General features: G+C 42.1%; 1 protein-coding gene across 7 annotated transcripts in view; it reads left to right on the top strand.

Annotated features, from left to right (window-relative positions):
• Window positions 1–16502, top strand: part of LOC145486431 (transient receptor potential cation channel subfamily M member-like 2) — a 109409-nt gene extending 92907 nt beyond the window's left edge. For all 7 annotated transcript variants that reach the window (XM_081465098.1, XM_081465094.1, XM_081465099.1 and 4 more), the window contains 26 exons: window positions 77–224; window positions 707–785; window positions 1853–1953; window positions 2390–2524; window positions 3231–3275; window positions 3654–3819; window positions 4394–4619; window positions 5473–5698; window positions 6326–6590; window positions 7035–7147; window positions 7500–7652; window positions 7869–8117; window positions 8632–8818; window positions 9339–9462; window positions 9951–10141; window positions 10982–11114; window positions 11224–11452; window positions 11854–11881; window positions 11996–12129; window positions 12286–12374; window positions 13353–13460; window positions 13628–13714; window positions 14263–14365; window positions 14564–14707; window positions 15403–15516; window positions 15594–16502. In XM_081465098.1, the coding sequence (XP_081321224.1) occupies window positions 77–224; window positions 707–785; window positions 1853–1953; window positions 2390–2524; window positions 3231–3275; window positions 3654–3819; window positions 4394–4619; window positions 5473–5698; window positions 6326–6590; window positions 7035–7147; window positions 7500–7652; window positions 7869–8117; window positions 8632–8818; window positions 9339–9462; window positions 9951–10141; window positions 10982–11114; window positions 11224–11452; window positions 11854–11881; window positions 11996–12129; window positions 12286–12374; window positions 13353–13460; window positions 13628–13714; window positions 14263–14365; window positions 14564–14707; window positions 15403–15516; window positions 15594–15710 (3694 nt within the window). In that variant the 3' untranslated portion in view covers window positions 15711–16502. The remainder of the gene's footprint in view (window positions 1–76; window positions 225–706; window positions 786–1852; window positions 1954–2389; window positions 2525–3230; window positions 3276–3653; window positions 3820–4393; window positions 4620–5472; window positions 5699–6325; window positions 6591–7034; window positions 7148–7499; window positions 7653–7868; window positions 8118–8631; window positions 8819–9338; window positions 9463–9950; window positions 10142–10981; window positions 11115–11223; window positions 11453–11853; window positions 11882–11995; window positions 12130–12285; window positions 12375–13352; window positions 13461–13627; window positions 13715–14262; window positions 14366–14563; window positions 14708–15402; window positions 15517–15593) is intronic.
• The last annotated feature ends 250 nt before the right edge of the window (window positions 16503–16752 follow it).

Here is a 16752-nt window from a genome sequence, read left to right as displayed (position 1 = left end):
TGAGCCGGTTGTATGCTTTCGCTTTTGTTTTCACAACGCAGTCACAACAAAACCCTTTTATTTCGTTTTCACGCAGTGAAGGGAGGACTACTATCAACATAATTGATCCAGCGTTTGAGAGCAAGATACGAGCGAAGGTGGCAGACGTGTTTCCATTCATGAAGGACACAGATGTCAGTGAGCATTACAAGATGATTGAACAAGTGCTTGAGGACGAAAAAATGGTAAATTAACTTGCGTTTCTTTTCTATCATAATTAAGCTTATTTATCTGCCTCTATTCACGAATAAGACGTGAATTTTCTACCATTTTACGTATTGCATGTGATAAAAAGTCAGCTCTCGGACTTGCAAAACTATCCGTATGAAAAGAGTTTTAAAATTTGCATGTGAAGGAAATCTCATTTTCATATGAAAGTATGCACCAAGACTCGCTTTGAGAAAGAGGCTAAAGGTAATTCGGAAAGGCAAATTACAAAACCTCGAAAGGAAGGGCATACACAGTTTCTGAATTCTTTATCATAAAAATCTTACCTACCTTATTGACGTTTTCTTTTCGTGGGAAGTTACCGAAATCACGAAGAACGGTCCTTGGAAAAGGCAGATAGCATGTCAGAACAAAGCAAACATTAGATTAACACCTGGCTTTTAGCAAGTTTTTAAGCGTCAAGTTAAGTTTTAAGTTTAAGCATTTGTTGTGTTTCTAGATTTCGATATACAGACTTGATGATGAGACAAACATATCTCAAGACATTGATCTTGCCATTCTCAAAGCTCTGTTGAAAGGTATGGCAGTGATGCAGATGTTTTTATGGTCTCACTTAATGAAGCTGATATGACATGTTTTAAGATCATCACTGGGCAAGGAAACAAATAATAACTCTTTGAGACTGCAAAGAAAAGCTTGATGTCTTTCAACACTGCTTCGTGAACATAAAGTTGTTTTCAAGGATATGACCTGGACGATTTTCAGTCAGCTTGTCAAGTTGTGGGTATTTGATTATAGCTATTTCGTCGAGTCGCGAGTAGGGAAATGGTTTGGCAAAACGTACCTGGTTTGCAGATGCCTTAGCCCCCGTCCACACTACCCTGGAGAAATTTGAAAACGGTGTTTTGACTCTGAAAATGCATCAAACATTTTCCGTCCACACTACGCCGGAGAAATTTGAAAACGGTGTTTTCACTCTTAACGAATCAAATCTTTTTCCGTCAACACTACGCCATGGAATTTGAAAACGCGACAATCACCGGTCATTTTGGATTTGTGTTCGAGGAAGACTGGGGCAGAGAAATCACATGATTATTGTGGCTTCATCTTTTTGCGAAAAGTTCCGTTTTCAAAATGTTTTCTGCCCACACGAAAATGCAAAGCCGGCGTGCATTTTGTTGACTTGGGGGACGGCGGGGGGTGGGGTGGGGGAACAGAACAATCTAAAAGCCAGTACGTTTCAGGAGGTGTGTCAGCTCCTTTAAAGGTTTGACATTTTCCTTCTCTTGCATATAAGAATGATGGTGGATCATGCAAACAGAAAGGGAGAAAATCTTCAGCCAGCAGTAAACAGGTCGGATAGATTAGATAGCTTGAGATAGTAGAAATGAAATTCTCGAGTGTGTGACGTTGTGCAAGTTCGTGTGCGTGACTGTACGAGAAATTGAGTGCGTGACTGTATGAAAGATCGATTGACCGTTTGTGAGCTGAAAGATCGAGTGTTGCATGTAAAGATCGATTTTGTGACGGTACGAAAGGTAGCGAGCAGATAGATGCAGTCATTGTACTTGTTATTAGTGTTTGTTCTCATCGAAAAACCTTTTAGGATACTTAATTTACAAATTTTAAATCTCTTGATTGACAGCCAACAGTTCCAGTCCTTTGGTGCAGTTGAATTTAGCGTTAGCCTGGAACCGGATTGATGTGGCCAAAAGTGAAATCTTCACCGAGGAGAAACACTGGACGGTTGGTTGTTTTTTTGTAATTTCAAAACTAAAATAACTCCACGCTTTGAATACCTCATCCTTAATCAGTTACCATCTCATAATCCCTTAATTAACCAATATTAGTCTCGGTTTTCCCGAACTGAACTCAGCAAATCGAGTGGACGGCCCACGAAACGCGCGGTTTTTGCTAATTTCGCGTCGGCTTCGCTGCGTTTTCAGAAAAAAAAAACAATCGAAACTTGTCGCATTTATCATTTACAGTAATGCAGTCTGATCAAAGGCGGACAGTTAAACTTTGAAGGAGTTTCTGATTTCTCTCAGAAGGCTTTTTGCGGAGAAGGCGTGTTCCTACACTGTTCAGTTTTTACTCATTCAGGAAATACTTTTTCCCGGTCTTGACTGACCAGTCCTTAACGAGTCTGATAACGTTACTGATCGCTTTGTTATGTTTATAGACCGAGGGCCTTTCCAACCCAATGCTGGCTGCTTTACTGGACGACAAGACAGGCTTTGTTGAACTATTCCTGCAGAATGGACTTAGCCTGAGAGAGTTTCTAACTCCACAAATCCTCTGTCAGTTATATACCGGGGTAAGTTCTATAACACTCGATTCTTCATACATCATGGAGCAAAAATAACGCATGAAGCTTTGGTTACTTTCAATCAGAGGAAAACTTTTCAAACTTTCTGTTACTACCAGCCCGAAAGGACCTATTCAGTTTCAGTATAAATCTACTAGCGTTTTATCACGAATGCCTTTATCTTATTGGCTACGATACTCACTGTGTATTCTGTTGTAGATAGTGAGTAGCCTAGCGGTGTACACTGGGGCCGCTTCGTTGCGTTTTCGAAGGGTCGTCGAAGGGAATTTAGATGAAAATTTTGAACGTGTACTAGATTTATACTAAAGCAATTACCGACATTGTTCGCTCTCGATTTCTATGCGTGGTAGAAATCTCGAGTTCATAATCTAATTGTTGAATAGCGTTAAGTTCGCGGTAAAAGGTAAAAATCCTTCGAAAGTAGCCACCTCCAAAAGAAGCGGCAACATTTCACGGTCGTAGGCAGTTGTCGGAAATGGCAACCCTCAGAGAGTAGCACCCCTCCCCCCCTCCCCCCTCCCCCCTCCCTCCCCTTCCCCGCAGAAATGTGATTGGAAAGGGTTGCCAAATCCGAAATTGACGAGAATTATTGCTTTCGGTAACTTGTCACCTATACGATGCGGCGCTAATCCATTTTGTTGATTTGTGATGAGAGAGAGAGAGAGTTGAGCTTGGTATCCTTGACCTTTTGCAGGTTCCCAGTAACAGCGTCATCAAGCCACTACTTCAACAACAAATGGTTTGTGGAGCTTCTTGTTTTACCACTGGTTTCTTGCCGTCCCAAGCCGGCCGTGCGGCGGTTTCCCTTCTTCCTCGCTAAATTTATTTCCCGTATTTTTCTTATGTCTTTGATCCCAGTTCTGGTTGGTTTCTTATGTTTTTTAGAGCGAAGGGGTTTCCAACTCACTCACTTATGTATATTGCATCGGGTGGCGTGTAGGGTAGCAGCGCGATCTCTCCACATTTGCCAGTCTCTCGATGCTTTTCCAGGTCTTCCCCATCAGCTTCACTTCGTTCATGTGAGCTTGTTACCTAGCAACGTCCTTGACACCAAAATGCAGGGACTAGCACTCACAGGGTCCGAAGAATACTTCTAATCTTTTTTGTTCTTTTTCAGAGCAAGAAAAATGTGACAAACCTGAACCTGACCATTGTTGGTGAAGTGATTGAGAACTTGATGGGTGATTCTTATCACAGTCTTTACCTCAGAGATCCTCATTATCTTTTAACGCCTTCTGACTTCATGAACAAAAGCCGGAAAATCAGTCATCCAATGATGTTTGGTAAGTTATTCCTCAAGGATACTCAGTTTTCCAAGGGAAAAATTCTTAAAACCTGTTCTGCTGTTGAATTTTGTATTTAGCAATTTATTCATGCTTTAGCATGTATCACTTAGTATTTTGAACGCGGAAAGTTTGGAGAGCACGAAAGAAACGTAAGAGTTGCTCGAAGCGCAGTGGAGAGCAGCTATAGCTTCTTGAGTGCTCTCCAAATTTGCCAAGTGCGGCATAGCCAATGGAAACAAATGTGCGACGACGACGCGAAGCTTACGTGTGCAGAGTTTGATAGCGCGACTTTTCTAGCTGTGTTGTAACATTCCTTGGTCAGCTAAAACACTTGCCGCTAACGGTGGTACACTAGCCTACCACCACAGCGTTTTGTCGGGGTACTGCAGCATTTCGCCTTCACAGTGAGAGTATTGTTTATCTCCCAACAACACGACAAAGTGATCCTGGCAATTGCTCAAACCCAGATCGATCGATCCAGAGTCCAGCCGTTAACCATCAGGCTACCGCATCTCTATTGCCTCGGGCATTATGGCTTATGTTTCTCATCTCTCAATATTTTTATTCTCAGCGAATCCTATCCACAAATACGATCCATTGCCAACCCCATACCGTGACGTGTTCATCTGGGCGGTGCTTAGCAACAGACAAGATATGGCCAAGCTCATGTGGATTATGGGTAAAGAACAGATCGCGTCCGCTCTCATGGCAACGCGCTTGATCAAATCCATGGCGGGAAAAGCCCGTGCAGATGACACCATTACTGATATTAGCCCTGAGTTATTGGAACACGCAAAGTAGGTATCATCTGTTTAACAGCAAGGGTGGAGCGGGTGTGTAGGTGGGTGTGCGCCCGCGAGGGAGGGGAATGTTGGTCTGTATCATATAGAGCAACACAGGGTGAGTATGTGGGTTGGCTTGTACTCCGTTTTAACTTGGGCGGGGTCATGCTTTGAAAGCTGAAATCTGGTTCTTGTACCCTTTTGGGATTATTCCGACTGAGTACTAAAATATGACTGTTTTACAATAAAGAAGCAAAAACTTTTGTTTATATTTCGAGTAATATGAGAACCCAGTTTTGGAATCCTTTCTGATCCTAACCGTTGTAACATACGCTTCACGCAATCTTTTGTGTGCGGAAGACAACATGACGAAGTTAAAAATTTCTGAGAATGAGCACGAGTTGGTAAAGATAACTCGCTTGATTCTCGAATTTTCCAGTTCGTTTCTCTCTCAGTCAATCTATTTAAAAATAAGATTATGAGCTCGAGATTACCATTGCACGATAGTCACGAAGGCGCAACCCAGCCCGAGTCAACTATGACGCATAGAAATCGAGAGCGAATAATCTAATTGTTTCATTGTAAATCTAGTCGTTCAAAACTTTATCTAAATTCCCTTCACAGCGTACACTTCAAAAATGCAAAGAAGCGGCCGTCATCTTGTTAACTAGGGCACACTGCTACGCTACTCACTATCTATCGCAGAATAGATAGCGAGTAGCGTAGCCAGTCAGAGAACAGCATTCGTGATAGAAAGATAGTAGTTTTATACTAAAAAGGAATAGACAGTGAGTACCGTAGCGAATCGAAGAGCTAGAAGATTTGTACGATTTCTTGACATTTACTGAACGCATTCGTTTTCTTGTAGTGACTTTGAACAGCACGCCATCGGTGTACTGCAGGAGTGTTACGAGGAGAACGAAGCTCTTTCCCAGACTCTTTTGGTCAAAGAACTGGGTAACTTCGGTCACCTGACAGCGCTTGACTTGGCTGTCATGGCGGAAGATCAGGATTTCATTTCCCACACCAGCTGCCAAGTGCTACTCACCCGACTCTGGATGGGAACTATGGCTATGAACACCCAGTGGTGGAAGGTAAGGAAAACGACTTCCATCCTTAATGGGGTGGGGACAAGCCTGGAAGATCTATAAGAGAGAAATTTTCCATTTCAAATGGAAAATTCAAATTCTATTTTGAAAGTGTATATACAAGTCAAACCGCCGCTAAGAGAATTTTTTTTCGCCGGGTCGTATTGCTGAAACCTTGCTACTACGGACAATAATTAGAAATCCGACTTTAAGAAAAGGTTTTGTGTGTAATTTTCATTTACAAAAAAGGGTCCTTGTTCGAGCCCTGGCAAAGGTTATTGCGTGTGCTCTCGGACAAGACACTTCACTCTCACAGTGCCTCTCTCCACCCAGGTGTATAAATGGGTACCGGCGAACTTAATGCTGGGGGTAACCCTGCGATGGACTAGTATCCCATCCAGGGGGGGTAGAACTCCTAGTCGCTTCATGCTACAGAAACCGGGATAAGCTCCGTCTGATGGGACACTTGCAAGACAAAGACTTTTTCTTTAGTGCGTAATTTTCATTTTACTCTTGAATGCTAATTTTGATCAGATCTAGGTACAAATCGACTCTAATCACATTAACAGCCACTAGAGTCACTGAATGTGTGCCAGTTTTTTTGTTTGTTTGTTTGTTTTTTTTGCCTGACAGATCATCATCTGCATGTTCTGTCCTTTCCTCGTTTTCCCGTTAATCTATTTTGTTCCTGATGAGCATCACGAGCGACAAGCTGCGGCGCGGCGCACACAAAAGAGTTTGAACAGCAAAAGCATGAGAAATGTGAGACGAAGAAGCGACACGGGGGAAGGAGTTGAACTGCAAAAGGTTGAAACAGGCAACGGGAATCCCAAAATTACCACCGACGAGGAATCTACATTAGGTGGCGATGGAGAAGATTTGGTGGATTATATTCCAGGTAAAAGAACCTTTGATCAAAACACTTATGCTCTTCACTGATCGCCGTAGGTTACTAGTAATGTTACTTGTGAGAATTTGGTGCTGCGTCAAGACAGTATTCCGGAGTTAATGTGAGTGAGAAGATATTCTCTAGCAGTCTATGGTAAAAATGAAGGAACAATTTATTCTTCGATTTTCTCATTAAGATTCAACATCGGCTTCGTCCAGTCAGAGCAAAATTCTTCGCCATAATTTAGTGCTTGCTTTAGCACCAAACATAACCTGCCATGGGGCGTTCTGGTTTTGGAGCATCTGATCGCAGGTTGCACCGAACCGATTAAAGCGAGGTGCTGCGATGAATTGAGTACACATATTCACCCTGCCCAGTGTAGCAGTGGTCAGAGAAATGACCAGGCCTTACTACGTATGCATGTTTCCTTGTTTACTTTCTTTTTCCTCTCAGAGCTTCAAGAGGACCACTCCATGGAAGTGATGATGCGAACAAAAGAAATGACTGTTTATGAGAGAATCACGTCATTCTACTCCGCGCCATTCACCAAGTTCATGGGCAATTTGGTAAATGCTTTATTTTTATATTAATTTTCTGAAGTGGTGGGCATCTATTTTTATGGGGAGCAGGGATGGCGCAGTGTTGACAGCGCTCGCCTCCCACCAATGTGACCCGGGTTCGATTCCAGCTAGGTGTCATGTGGGTTGAGTTTGTTGTTGGTTCTTGCCCTGCTCCGAGGGTTTTTCTCCTGGTTCTTCGGTTTTCCTCCCTCCACAAAACTAAAATCTTCAAATTCCAATTCGACCAGGAGGGAGGACCCGCATAAAAACCAGCGAAGACTGATGTGACTTTCTCTACAAATATTATAATTTCAAAATTCGAGTTCTTACATCATTGTATTTCACGATACACTTGCAGCTCTCTTACATAGCGTTCATCCTGCTCTACGCCTACGTCATCACGATGTACTTTCCGCGCTTTGACTCGTCCCAGACTTTAGGAGGACTAAGTGTTGTGGAACTCATTCTTTACTTCTGGATCTTTACAATCATCGTGGAGGAAATCAGACAGGTGAGTGAGATGAACGCGTCACAATATGACGTCACGTAATGACGTCGAGTGATGACTTCAGAGAAACATCACGTGATACAATCGCACCTTCACGAGGAGCAACTAGAATGTCACTTACTTGCGAAAGTAAGGAAAAGCGAGTTACGTAGTGAAAATGTAACCCTTCGATATTATTTCCCCAGCGTTAAAAGTGTATTTTCTTGTCTTGGTTTTCAGTTAGGGGCTCAACAACCTAAGAGTTTTGCTGATAAACTCAGTATTTACTTCAGTGATACATGGAATCTCGTGGATTCCTTCTCTCTCCTGGCCTTTGTCGTGGCCGCTGTTCTACGCTTTTTCGATTCAACGTACGAAGCAGCCCGGATCATCCTGTCCCTGAATATCATCGTGTTTATCGTGCGCTCGCTTCAAATCGTCTCCGTCAACAGACAACTTGGTCCAAAACTCGTCATGATCAGAAAAATGGTAAGATTGTGTGACCTTAAAAGTCGAAAGGGGATAGTTTGCTTTTTCTGTAGCCTTATTAGGTAGACATGCCAGATGAAACTATAGGATCTGCAAGAGGGCAAAGAGGAGATGCTTTTTCTTCCAATTCCTCAGCAATAGACCTCAGCAATGGTACCAGAGCGAGGTTGGAGTGGACATTTTCATACATCATTTGCGGTATTTTTGTCCACCCTGACCTCGACCCGGCGCCGTTGTTTGTTGGAATGCGGGGAAGGTCTATTGGCAGTTGCTGTTTGCTCTCTTCTTGTACCATCAGATATTTGCCGGACAAACGGCCATTTGATCACGAAAGCTAGTGTTCTTTTATAATATTCCGTACACATCCTCCCATCTCAGTATCGTATCCAAAACAAAAATTGCTATCATTTCTTAATTGACGCTGTAGAGGCTTCTAAACTTTTGTCTCCTTTGCAGCCGTTGTTGCGGCCCTTGCGTTGTTTGACAAACGGTCTCATTTTATTTTATACCACAGCTTGAAGATCTCAAACAGTTTGTAATAATCCTGCTCATATTCATAATCGCCTATGGAATCGCTCTTCAAGCTGTGTCATTCCCAGGCCCCGGACAGTTCTCCAAGAGCTTGGGCGAGGTCATCCGAGGAATACTGGACCTTCCCTACTGGCAAATGTATGGGGAGCTCTTCCTTGAGGAAATATCAGGTAGAAGCGGTTAATCTAAATCACAATACAATCTCGTTGAGTGGGATGAGAGTAAATAAAGGAATGAATCAACGAAAAAAATTAATAGTTTAGCCCTCGTGCCAGTTCTGCTGGGCATGTGGATAGCGATTTCCTCTGTGAGTTCGCTCAACAGATGACAACAGGAGGCAAAGGTAAACTGTTCATTTTTTTTCATTCCTTTGCATGCTTTCATGCTACTCAACTAGATCGTATGTTCCTTGTGATCACATCAGCTTAAATGCAAATTCAGGTTAGCTCCGAAAGAGGAGAAGTCGTGCGGAGAAAATACAGTTGTGTTTATCTCGTACCCAGGTCTGACTCTGTGTATACTTGCGGGTTGCTGATCTTTTGATTGGCCGAGAAGTTTGAAAAACCTGAAAAACCTACAAAAAGCTGTCCAAATGTTTTCAAAGGTTGACTGGTAATCTTACGGAGATTCTGTGTATGATCTTACAGAGAATTTAAAGGTGACCGCTTGTTGTTTTATTATTTTTGTCAGGTCAAAAGCCTGAGGAGTATGCTGAAGTTCACCCGACTGCCAAGTGGTTATCTCCCGCGCTCCTGGCGGGTTACATGTTGTTCACAAATGTTCTTCTCCTTAATCTTCTCATCGCCATTTTCAGGTAATTGAAATTAATTTCCGGCCATTTTCCCACCTTATTTTGTCTATGAAAGAAAGTTCGTTTTTTTTTTGTCTTTTTCCGAAACCGGAAGTGATCCCGGAGCCTACCACATAGGCAACTGTTCTCCAATAACTTTTGAAAGTATTAAAATGCAAGTTTGATTTGGCTTCATCTCTGCTTAACTTCTCCATGGACGCAGCAGCCACGTGCCTCTTTGTTAACCAATCACAACAAGTTTGATGTTTTCCCGGATTCACTTTTTCCCGCGCTTGCAAGCACTGCAAGTTTTGACTGTTTTCCCGCGCTGGCCTTCGTCCACTGGTTTCTTACCTTGGAGTTGTAATATTGGTTTATAAGCTTTTTTTGCCGCGGTAGTGATTGTCTCTGTTAGTACTTTGGTTATAATTTTTTTTCTGAAAATCATACCTCAACTTGATCGTTCTGAATGTCACAAAAATCTCACAGTAATCTGTTCTGTTTGTTTTTAGTTACACTTTTGAGCGGGTACAAGAAGACTCGGATAAAGTCTGGAAGTTTCAGCGCTATGAACTGATTGCTGAGTATCACGGCAGGCCGCTGTTTTTCCCTCCGTTAATCTTCATCTCTCACGTGCTGATATTCGTCAGGTGGATATGGAGACTGTGTCGGTGCGGAAATCCACCATCAACCAGCTCTATGAGTACGTATTAACTGACAGGTCTGATATGTGAAAGGACCTCAGTCACGGTATTTTGGCCACGTACAAAACAGCCTTTAATTTGAAGAAAACTTGAAAATAGTAGTTTACTAAGGTAGGAAAACGCCAAAAAGATATTAATAAAACATGATGGAACAAGGATGGTTAAGGATGAGGAAGATTAACACGGATTACAAACTTCAAATTTGAAAAATTTAGGCTAAATTTTTCAAGATGCGAAAACCTTGACGTAGCTCCTTTAATCGTTTGACTCCAGGGGTTTCTAATCGAACTAGATTCTGACCTAGCTGCTAGAAAATGAATAATTCTGATTAGTATAAAATCTATTGTGATTACTACTTTGATTCCGTTATGGGAATTTATGATACCTTTTGTTTAAAAGTATAAATGCGTTATAAGGTGTGTTTCGTGTTTCGGCTCCTTTAAGATTAGTTTGGAAAATCTGAAAGTTGATAATAACGTTGCCGCAAGATTTCCAAAAGTAATTAGAACTAACTTGAACTCAAGAGTCAATACAGCTCGACATGTTCAATTTGAGTACAACATGAGGCGCGGTGGCCTCGTGGTTAGTGCGCTCGTCTCCGGATCGAGCGATCTGAGTTCGAGCCCTGGCCAGGGACATTGTGTTGTGTTCTTGGGCAAGACACTTAACGTTTAGAGTGCCTCTCTCCACCCAGCTGTATAAATGGGTACCGGCGAATTCAATGCTGGGGGTATCTCTGCGATGGACTAGCATCCTATCCAGGGGGAGTAGAAATATTCCTAAGCTCCGACCTGATGAGCCACTTAGCTTTTCCATGAGTTTCCACTTTTTTTTCCCAGAAATCAAACTTACAGATTACGAGAAGGAACAACTGGAGAATTGGGAATTCCAAGGAGCGGAGTATTTCATTCACATGAAACGAGCTGAGGAGAAGAACACTATGGAGCGAAGAGTCTGCACTCTTGGAGACAAGTATGTATACACATGCTCAAAGTAACAATTCTCATTACTGAGCACCGTACAGTTCTTTCATTGCTAGTTTGGTGAGTGTGGTGATAGATCAAGACGTTTCTTCTCACAGGGTAAATGACGCCACGGTGAAGCTTGACCGCATAATGGAGTGTGTCCTGGACACCAGTGGCGCTGATGAATCTGAGGGCGCTCCCACAGTGTCCCAGCCCGCCTACATCCCCAGGCCCTCCACACGTGACCTAGGAAGTCTGGAGAGGAGATTAGGACGAATGGAAGAAAATGTGGCGTCGATATTTGAAACAGTGAAGACGTTGGTTGATTTGCTTCATAATCAAAGGGTATGGAACGGAAATACATTTTATATTTGCAAAGGAATCACGTTTCAATCTGAACTGAGATTATCCAATATTATTATATGACTTTTGTTTGTAGCGGATATCACGCGCGATCTGATTGGATAATTCCAGGGCATTATTCTCCCGTAATGCCCACGGGCCGATTACGGGCCTGCAGGAGTAAATCAAAAAGCCATACAATAAACAACTTATTAACCGCGACTGTTCGGTCTTTCCTGGAATATCTCAAACCTCGGCCTTCCCGTATTTACTTCGCTATCGTTCGGTCAATACGGCAAGGTCTCGGTTTGAGATTTTCCCGTAAAGACCTCACTCTCGGTTAATAAGTAGTTATTATTTATGTAACTATGATATTGTTTTCATAATTTCATTTCTCTCTATAGGTTGAAACTTCTTCCACGCCATCGTCAGGTAATTGGAGGCAATTCAATGATAAGTAATTTATCATCCTTCCAGATTCTCTGTGTAACGACTCTTGGCATTAGTAAGAAACTGAATAATTCTCAAATTGTTACCTTCTTTCAGGACCTGCACCATCTAACATTCTTGACCTGCGCCCTGTGGCTCCCGCCTTCGTCCATCACAAGGCACGTTCAACAACCTACCCACAATGCGCCGAGAGGAGGTTTCCGGTCCCGGATGATAAAGTGCCGTGGGAGGTGAGTGGTATTTTTTTTGCGCGCTTTTTTCAATGTGCCCGTGCTTTCTCTCGGACACCTGTTTTTCGCTTGTATCCGATTTTGTCTTTACACGCGCTTCTCAGTGGATATATGTGTTTGGCTTGGCTTTGACAAAGTTATGTAACTTTTTTTAAGGTGGAGTTTCCGGATTACAGCCCCGTGAGTTACACGGCTCCAGTGGTGCTGAAGAAACCTCCATGGGCTGATCCTGACTTGATGAGCATGTAAGTTTGTACAACTGCAGCTCTATAACATGCGCTGCGATTGGCCACAGTCGCGTTTCAATTAATCAAATTAAGGCACACAACTCGAGAGAGCTTTTAGAGTCCATCTGTGTACATGTGTTGTTACACTGCATTCTGAAGCTTACAGTTCACGTTGGATACCTGAAAAGAAGCTTTTTCCAGGGCCGTAGCCAGAAAGGCATTTTGACTGAGGCAATGTCCATGATACCCTGCGAGACAGAGGTTCCCTCCTATTTCTTCTCGTCTTTCACTGAGCAGAAAGAGAAGGGAATCTCTGTCTCGCAGGGTATTTCCATGGTTAAATTCTCTTCCTAGGTATTCAGGTCAACTTCAACTTCAACTTCACTTTATTTTGCGCTTACATTTTGAAATTACAATATTAGCATAAAAAAAGGAAAAAAAGATACATATATAACAATTAAAGGTGACAATGGTACATAGTTTGTATCTGGAGGCTAATAGAACCGCGAGGTTATCGAGTTAGCCTGCATCTCGTTTGAGTGAACATAAAAAAACATGGGAGTAGAAGGACGGATGTGTCTACGATGACTATAAACAACAACACGAAAAATAAATGGCCGAGGCGAGTGCCTCGGTTTGTCTGTTACTAGCTACGGCCCTGTTTTCTGTACAGTACGTGGTGATGTATTTTCATTACATACAGTTTTATTTTTGCCACCCGTTATAAAAATCTCGTGATCGCCGTCTGCCGTTTGTATTTGTTACGGACGTGGAAAAGTGACTAAGCAAACCACCGTTTCTCCAGATCGAAGTAAAACCACAAACACTTTCATAATCAGTGAGTTTTTTGAACACCAAAGAAAAAGCGAAGCGTGGAAATATTTGGAGCGCAATTTTTTCTAACCTCGTAACCGAGTACCCGAGTTTCCAGCTCGTATACGTGAACTCTTTTGTATTCGAGGCGTTATTTATGAGCTTCCTTACTGTTCTTTTCAGGCACTCCTCAGGTCGCCCACCGCTGGCGTACAACAGGCTCGATGACGAATACCACGTGAACCGCGCCAGTCATATGGGACCTTACCGGGTGGTAGACGGGCTGCCACTGTAAGTGTGCTGTTGTTTGTCGAGGATCAAACTATATCTCTCAAATTATTGGTTTAAAGGGAGGGAAGACAAATTTAAATCTTGGTTTTATTCTGGAAGCATCCTATTCTATTTTTATGCCAAACTTTGATTTTGTAAATCCGTTCATCTTTATCTTCTCTACCCAGGAATCCAATGGGCCGGACGGGCGTGCAAGGCAGAGGACTTCTGGGACGGTTTGGTCCCAATCACGCTGCTGACCCAATCGTAACACGGTAATCAAAATATAGAATCAACACTAATTATTGCTACTTTGTTTCGACTTAGGACGGCTTTTAACAGCTTTTCAAAGGCCTTGGAAATAATGCACTTCACAAATAGTGCTTTCACCAATTAGAGAGGGGACGTTGTCTTAGCCAATCAGTAACATTTTACATGGCGCAACTAGTGAATTGGTCGCCGGTTCAGAATTTTCCCCCGCTTGGCACTGGTTACGAGTTTGCCGCCCTTGGCACCGGTTACATGTTCTGCCGCTCTTGGCGCCGGTTACGAATTTTCCCACGCTTATGCCCTTGGTACTGGCCCGGGTTGTTCAAAAGGTGGTTAACGCTATCCACCGGATAAACTACTATCCAGGGGGTAGTGTGGTTTGTTTTGTTAACACTAAACTACTGAATAGTGATTTATCCGGTGGATAGCGTTAACCAACCTTTGAGCAACTGGGGCCTGGCTTACTGTTTTTTAGCCACTACAGAAAGAAGTTTCAAATACTTGGATTTTGGGTTTTGGGTCAGTCATGAGAAAACTGCATTTCGTTTTTCAGGTGGAAAAGGACCAGTGCTGGTGTCATGCTGGATGGCGGAAAGAAAGTTCTTGAATTTGTTGCGATACAAAGAAGAGACAACAGTCAGTGGGCAATACCAGGAGTGAGTAAAGAATCGTTTTTATGACACAGCAATTTTTTTGACAGAAGCTTGAAGGATATGCTTTGCGTGGTACAATACAATACAATACAATACATGAATTTAGATAGCGCTCATTTCCAGAGTTCAATGGCACTTTACAATGTTAGTGGTTGGGTTAGGTAGCTGTCTCACATGTGGTATGTAACTGTGTTTTACAAGGGTATGGTTGAACCTGGACAAGTTGTGACCCAGGCTCTGAAGGCTGAGTTTGGAGAGGAGGCCATGGCGAAGCTAAACTTTACAGAGGAAGAGAGAGAACGAATCAGTAGACAGATCGACAAACTCTTCAATAACGGAGTCGAGGTAATTTCACCAATCTAAAAAGTAAGATCTCGTAATTTTAAGTTGAATTCAAGTGTTCATTTCAGTTGTGTTCTGAAAGTCTGTCCACACTACGCCGGAGAAATTTGAAAACGTAGGTTTTACTCTTATTGAAAACCCATCAAATGTTTTCCGTCCACACTACGCCGGAGAAATCTGAAGACGCAACAATTACCGGTCATTTTGGATTTTTGTTTGAGGAAAACTCGGGCGGGGAAATCAAATCATTTTCGTGATGTTATGTTTTCGAAAAGCTCCGTTGTCAAAATGTTTTCCGTCCACGCTAAAACACAAAGCCGACGTTTTCAAATTCCTCCGGTTTGAAGAGCGTTTTCGAAAAGCTCCGTTTCCGTGACGGATTAGTGTGGACCGGAGGAAATAACGGTAGAAATAAAGCTGCGTTTTCAAATTTCTCTGGTGTAGTTTGGACGGAGCCTAAGTCTATCACGCTAACGATAGAGCAGCAATTTTGCATTATCTCACTTTAAGATTCTGCACGCTCGGGGTATGCAATAGATCATTGCAGAGGGTTGTTTTAAGACGGCTCCACTAATGTTGCAACTCGCCTTGAACAGGATGTTATTCCATCGCCCAGCTGGCTCAACTATTCTAGACACTTAGCTTTGAGTATAAATGATAATTAAGCTGGACGCATGTTTTCATTTTGTTGTCTTCAGGTGTACAAAGGTTATGTCGATGATCCAAGAAACACGGATAACTCTTGGATGGAGACGGTGGCCGTCAACTTTCATGACGACACTGGAGAAGTATTTAATGAATTCAAATTACAGGTGAGTTGTTTCACCCTTTAAAACGCAAACAAGAAGCGACATATGCCAGGTAACAATTTCTGTTGTGTAATCCACAGGCTGGAGATGATGCAGCTGCGGTGCGTTGGCAGAGAGTCAGCGGCAACATCCCCCTCTTTGCAAGTCACGTATCTATTCTCGAAAAAGTTGCCAAGATGCGAAATGCAGCATTTTGAAACATAAAACAGAAACTTAAAACTTGAACTGAAGTAATATTTTTTACAAGGGAAAGGACTCTCAAATATAGATTACTTAACTTTACTACTTAGCAAATAATTCGGCCCGTTTTTGTCGTCGAAAAGCTACAATATTGAAGAATTATCGTACCATTTTTAAACACAATGAATCAAGAACTAATTAAGGTTTATACGTAATTCATCTAGGAGCTGTTGTGTGTATAGTATTTAAGAGTATTTATAATAATTCAATTGTGTTAAGGCCCTTTCTCGAAATGTGTGAATGTTTATTTAGTGTACAGCATTTTAGCCGGACTAGAAGCAGGTCTAACCCTAAGTTTTACTGGTAAAACAATTTGGTACTGATATTGTTCCTCAGTCAATGAAGTACAGAGTTAGTTTTTGATGAATTGTGAATAACTAATACAATGAATTTTTGTTCCATACGTATTTTCCCTCAAGACTACCGTCTCTGAGGTGTAAATTTTACTTTTGTATAATATTCCCAGGAATGTAGACAGATAACCTTTATTGTGTTTTTTTTCGGTCCCTTTTTTTATCTAGAGATTACGCAGTCATCTAGTTTGATCTTCACCTTCACTTGTACTTCATAGTCTTTATAACAAAATAAGCCATTGTATTTGGTGAAAGACGTAATAACAGAAGTCGCATGTAGATGTTTTGGTGATCTTTTCCGAATATTGTGTTAATTTCGTGTAATGGGATATGTCGTGTTTTGACAAATCTTGTTGCCATTATCAAAATGAAATAAAATAATATTTTCACTGTGTAGTTTGTTGTACCATTTCTTAAGCGCGATTATTTCAATCGTCATGTCTATGTTTCATGTGATAGGAGTAGTTCGGCCTGCTAAAGTTGACGTTGTCTTGACGGAGATGGTAAACCCCCCGGGGGGGTCCCCGGATGGTAAACGTCAAATGCTAAAGACGAATCAAAGAAGAGTTAAATAAACGATTCTAAAAATCGGAAAGAAATTACTGTATGACTCGTGTTGAACAAAATGTGTAATTTATGTCCTTGG

Source organism: Orbicella franksi, chromosome 5 (genome assembly GCF_964199315.1).
Source record: "Orbicella franksi chromosome 5, jaOrbFran1.1, whole genome shotgun sequence".
NCBI classification, from domain to species: domain Eukaryota; kingdom Metazoa; phylum Cnidaria; class Anthozoa; order Scleractinia; family Merulinidae; genus Orbicella; species Orbicella franksi.
This window is presented reverse-complemented; position numbering and strand designations above follow the sequence as displayed.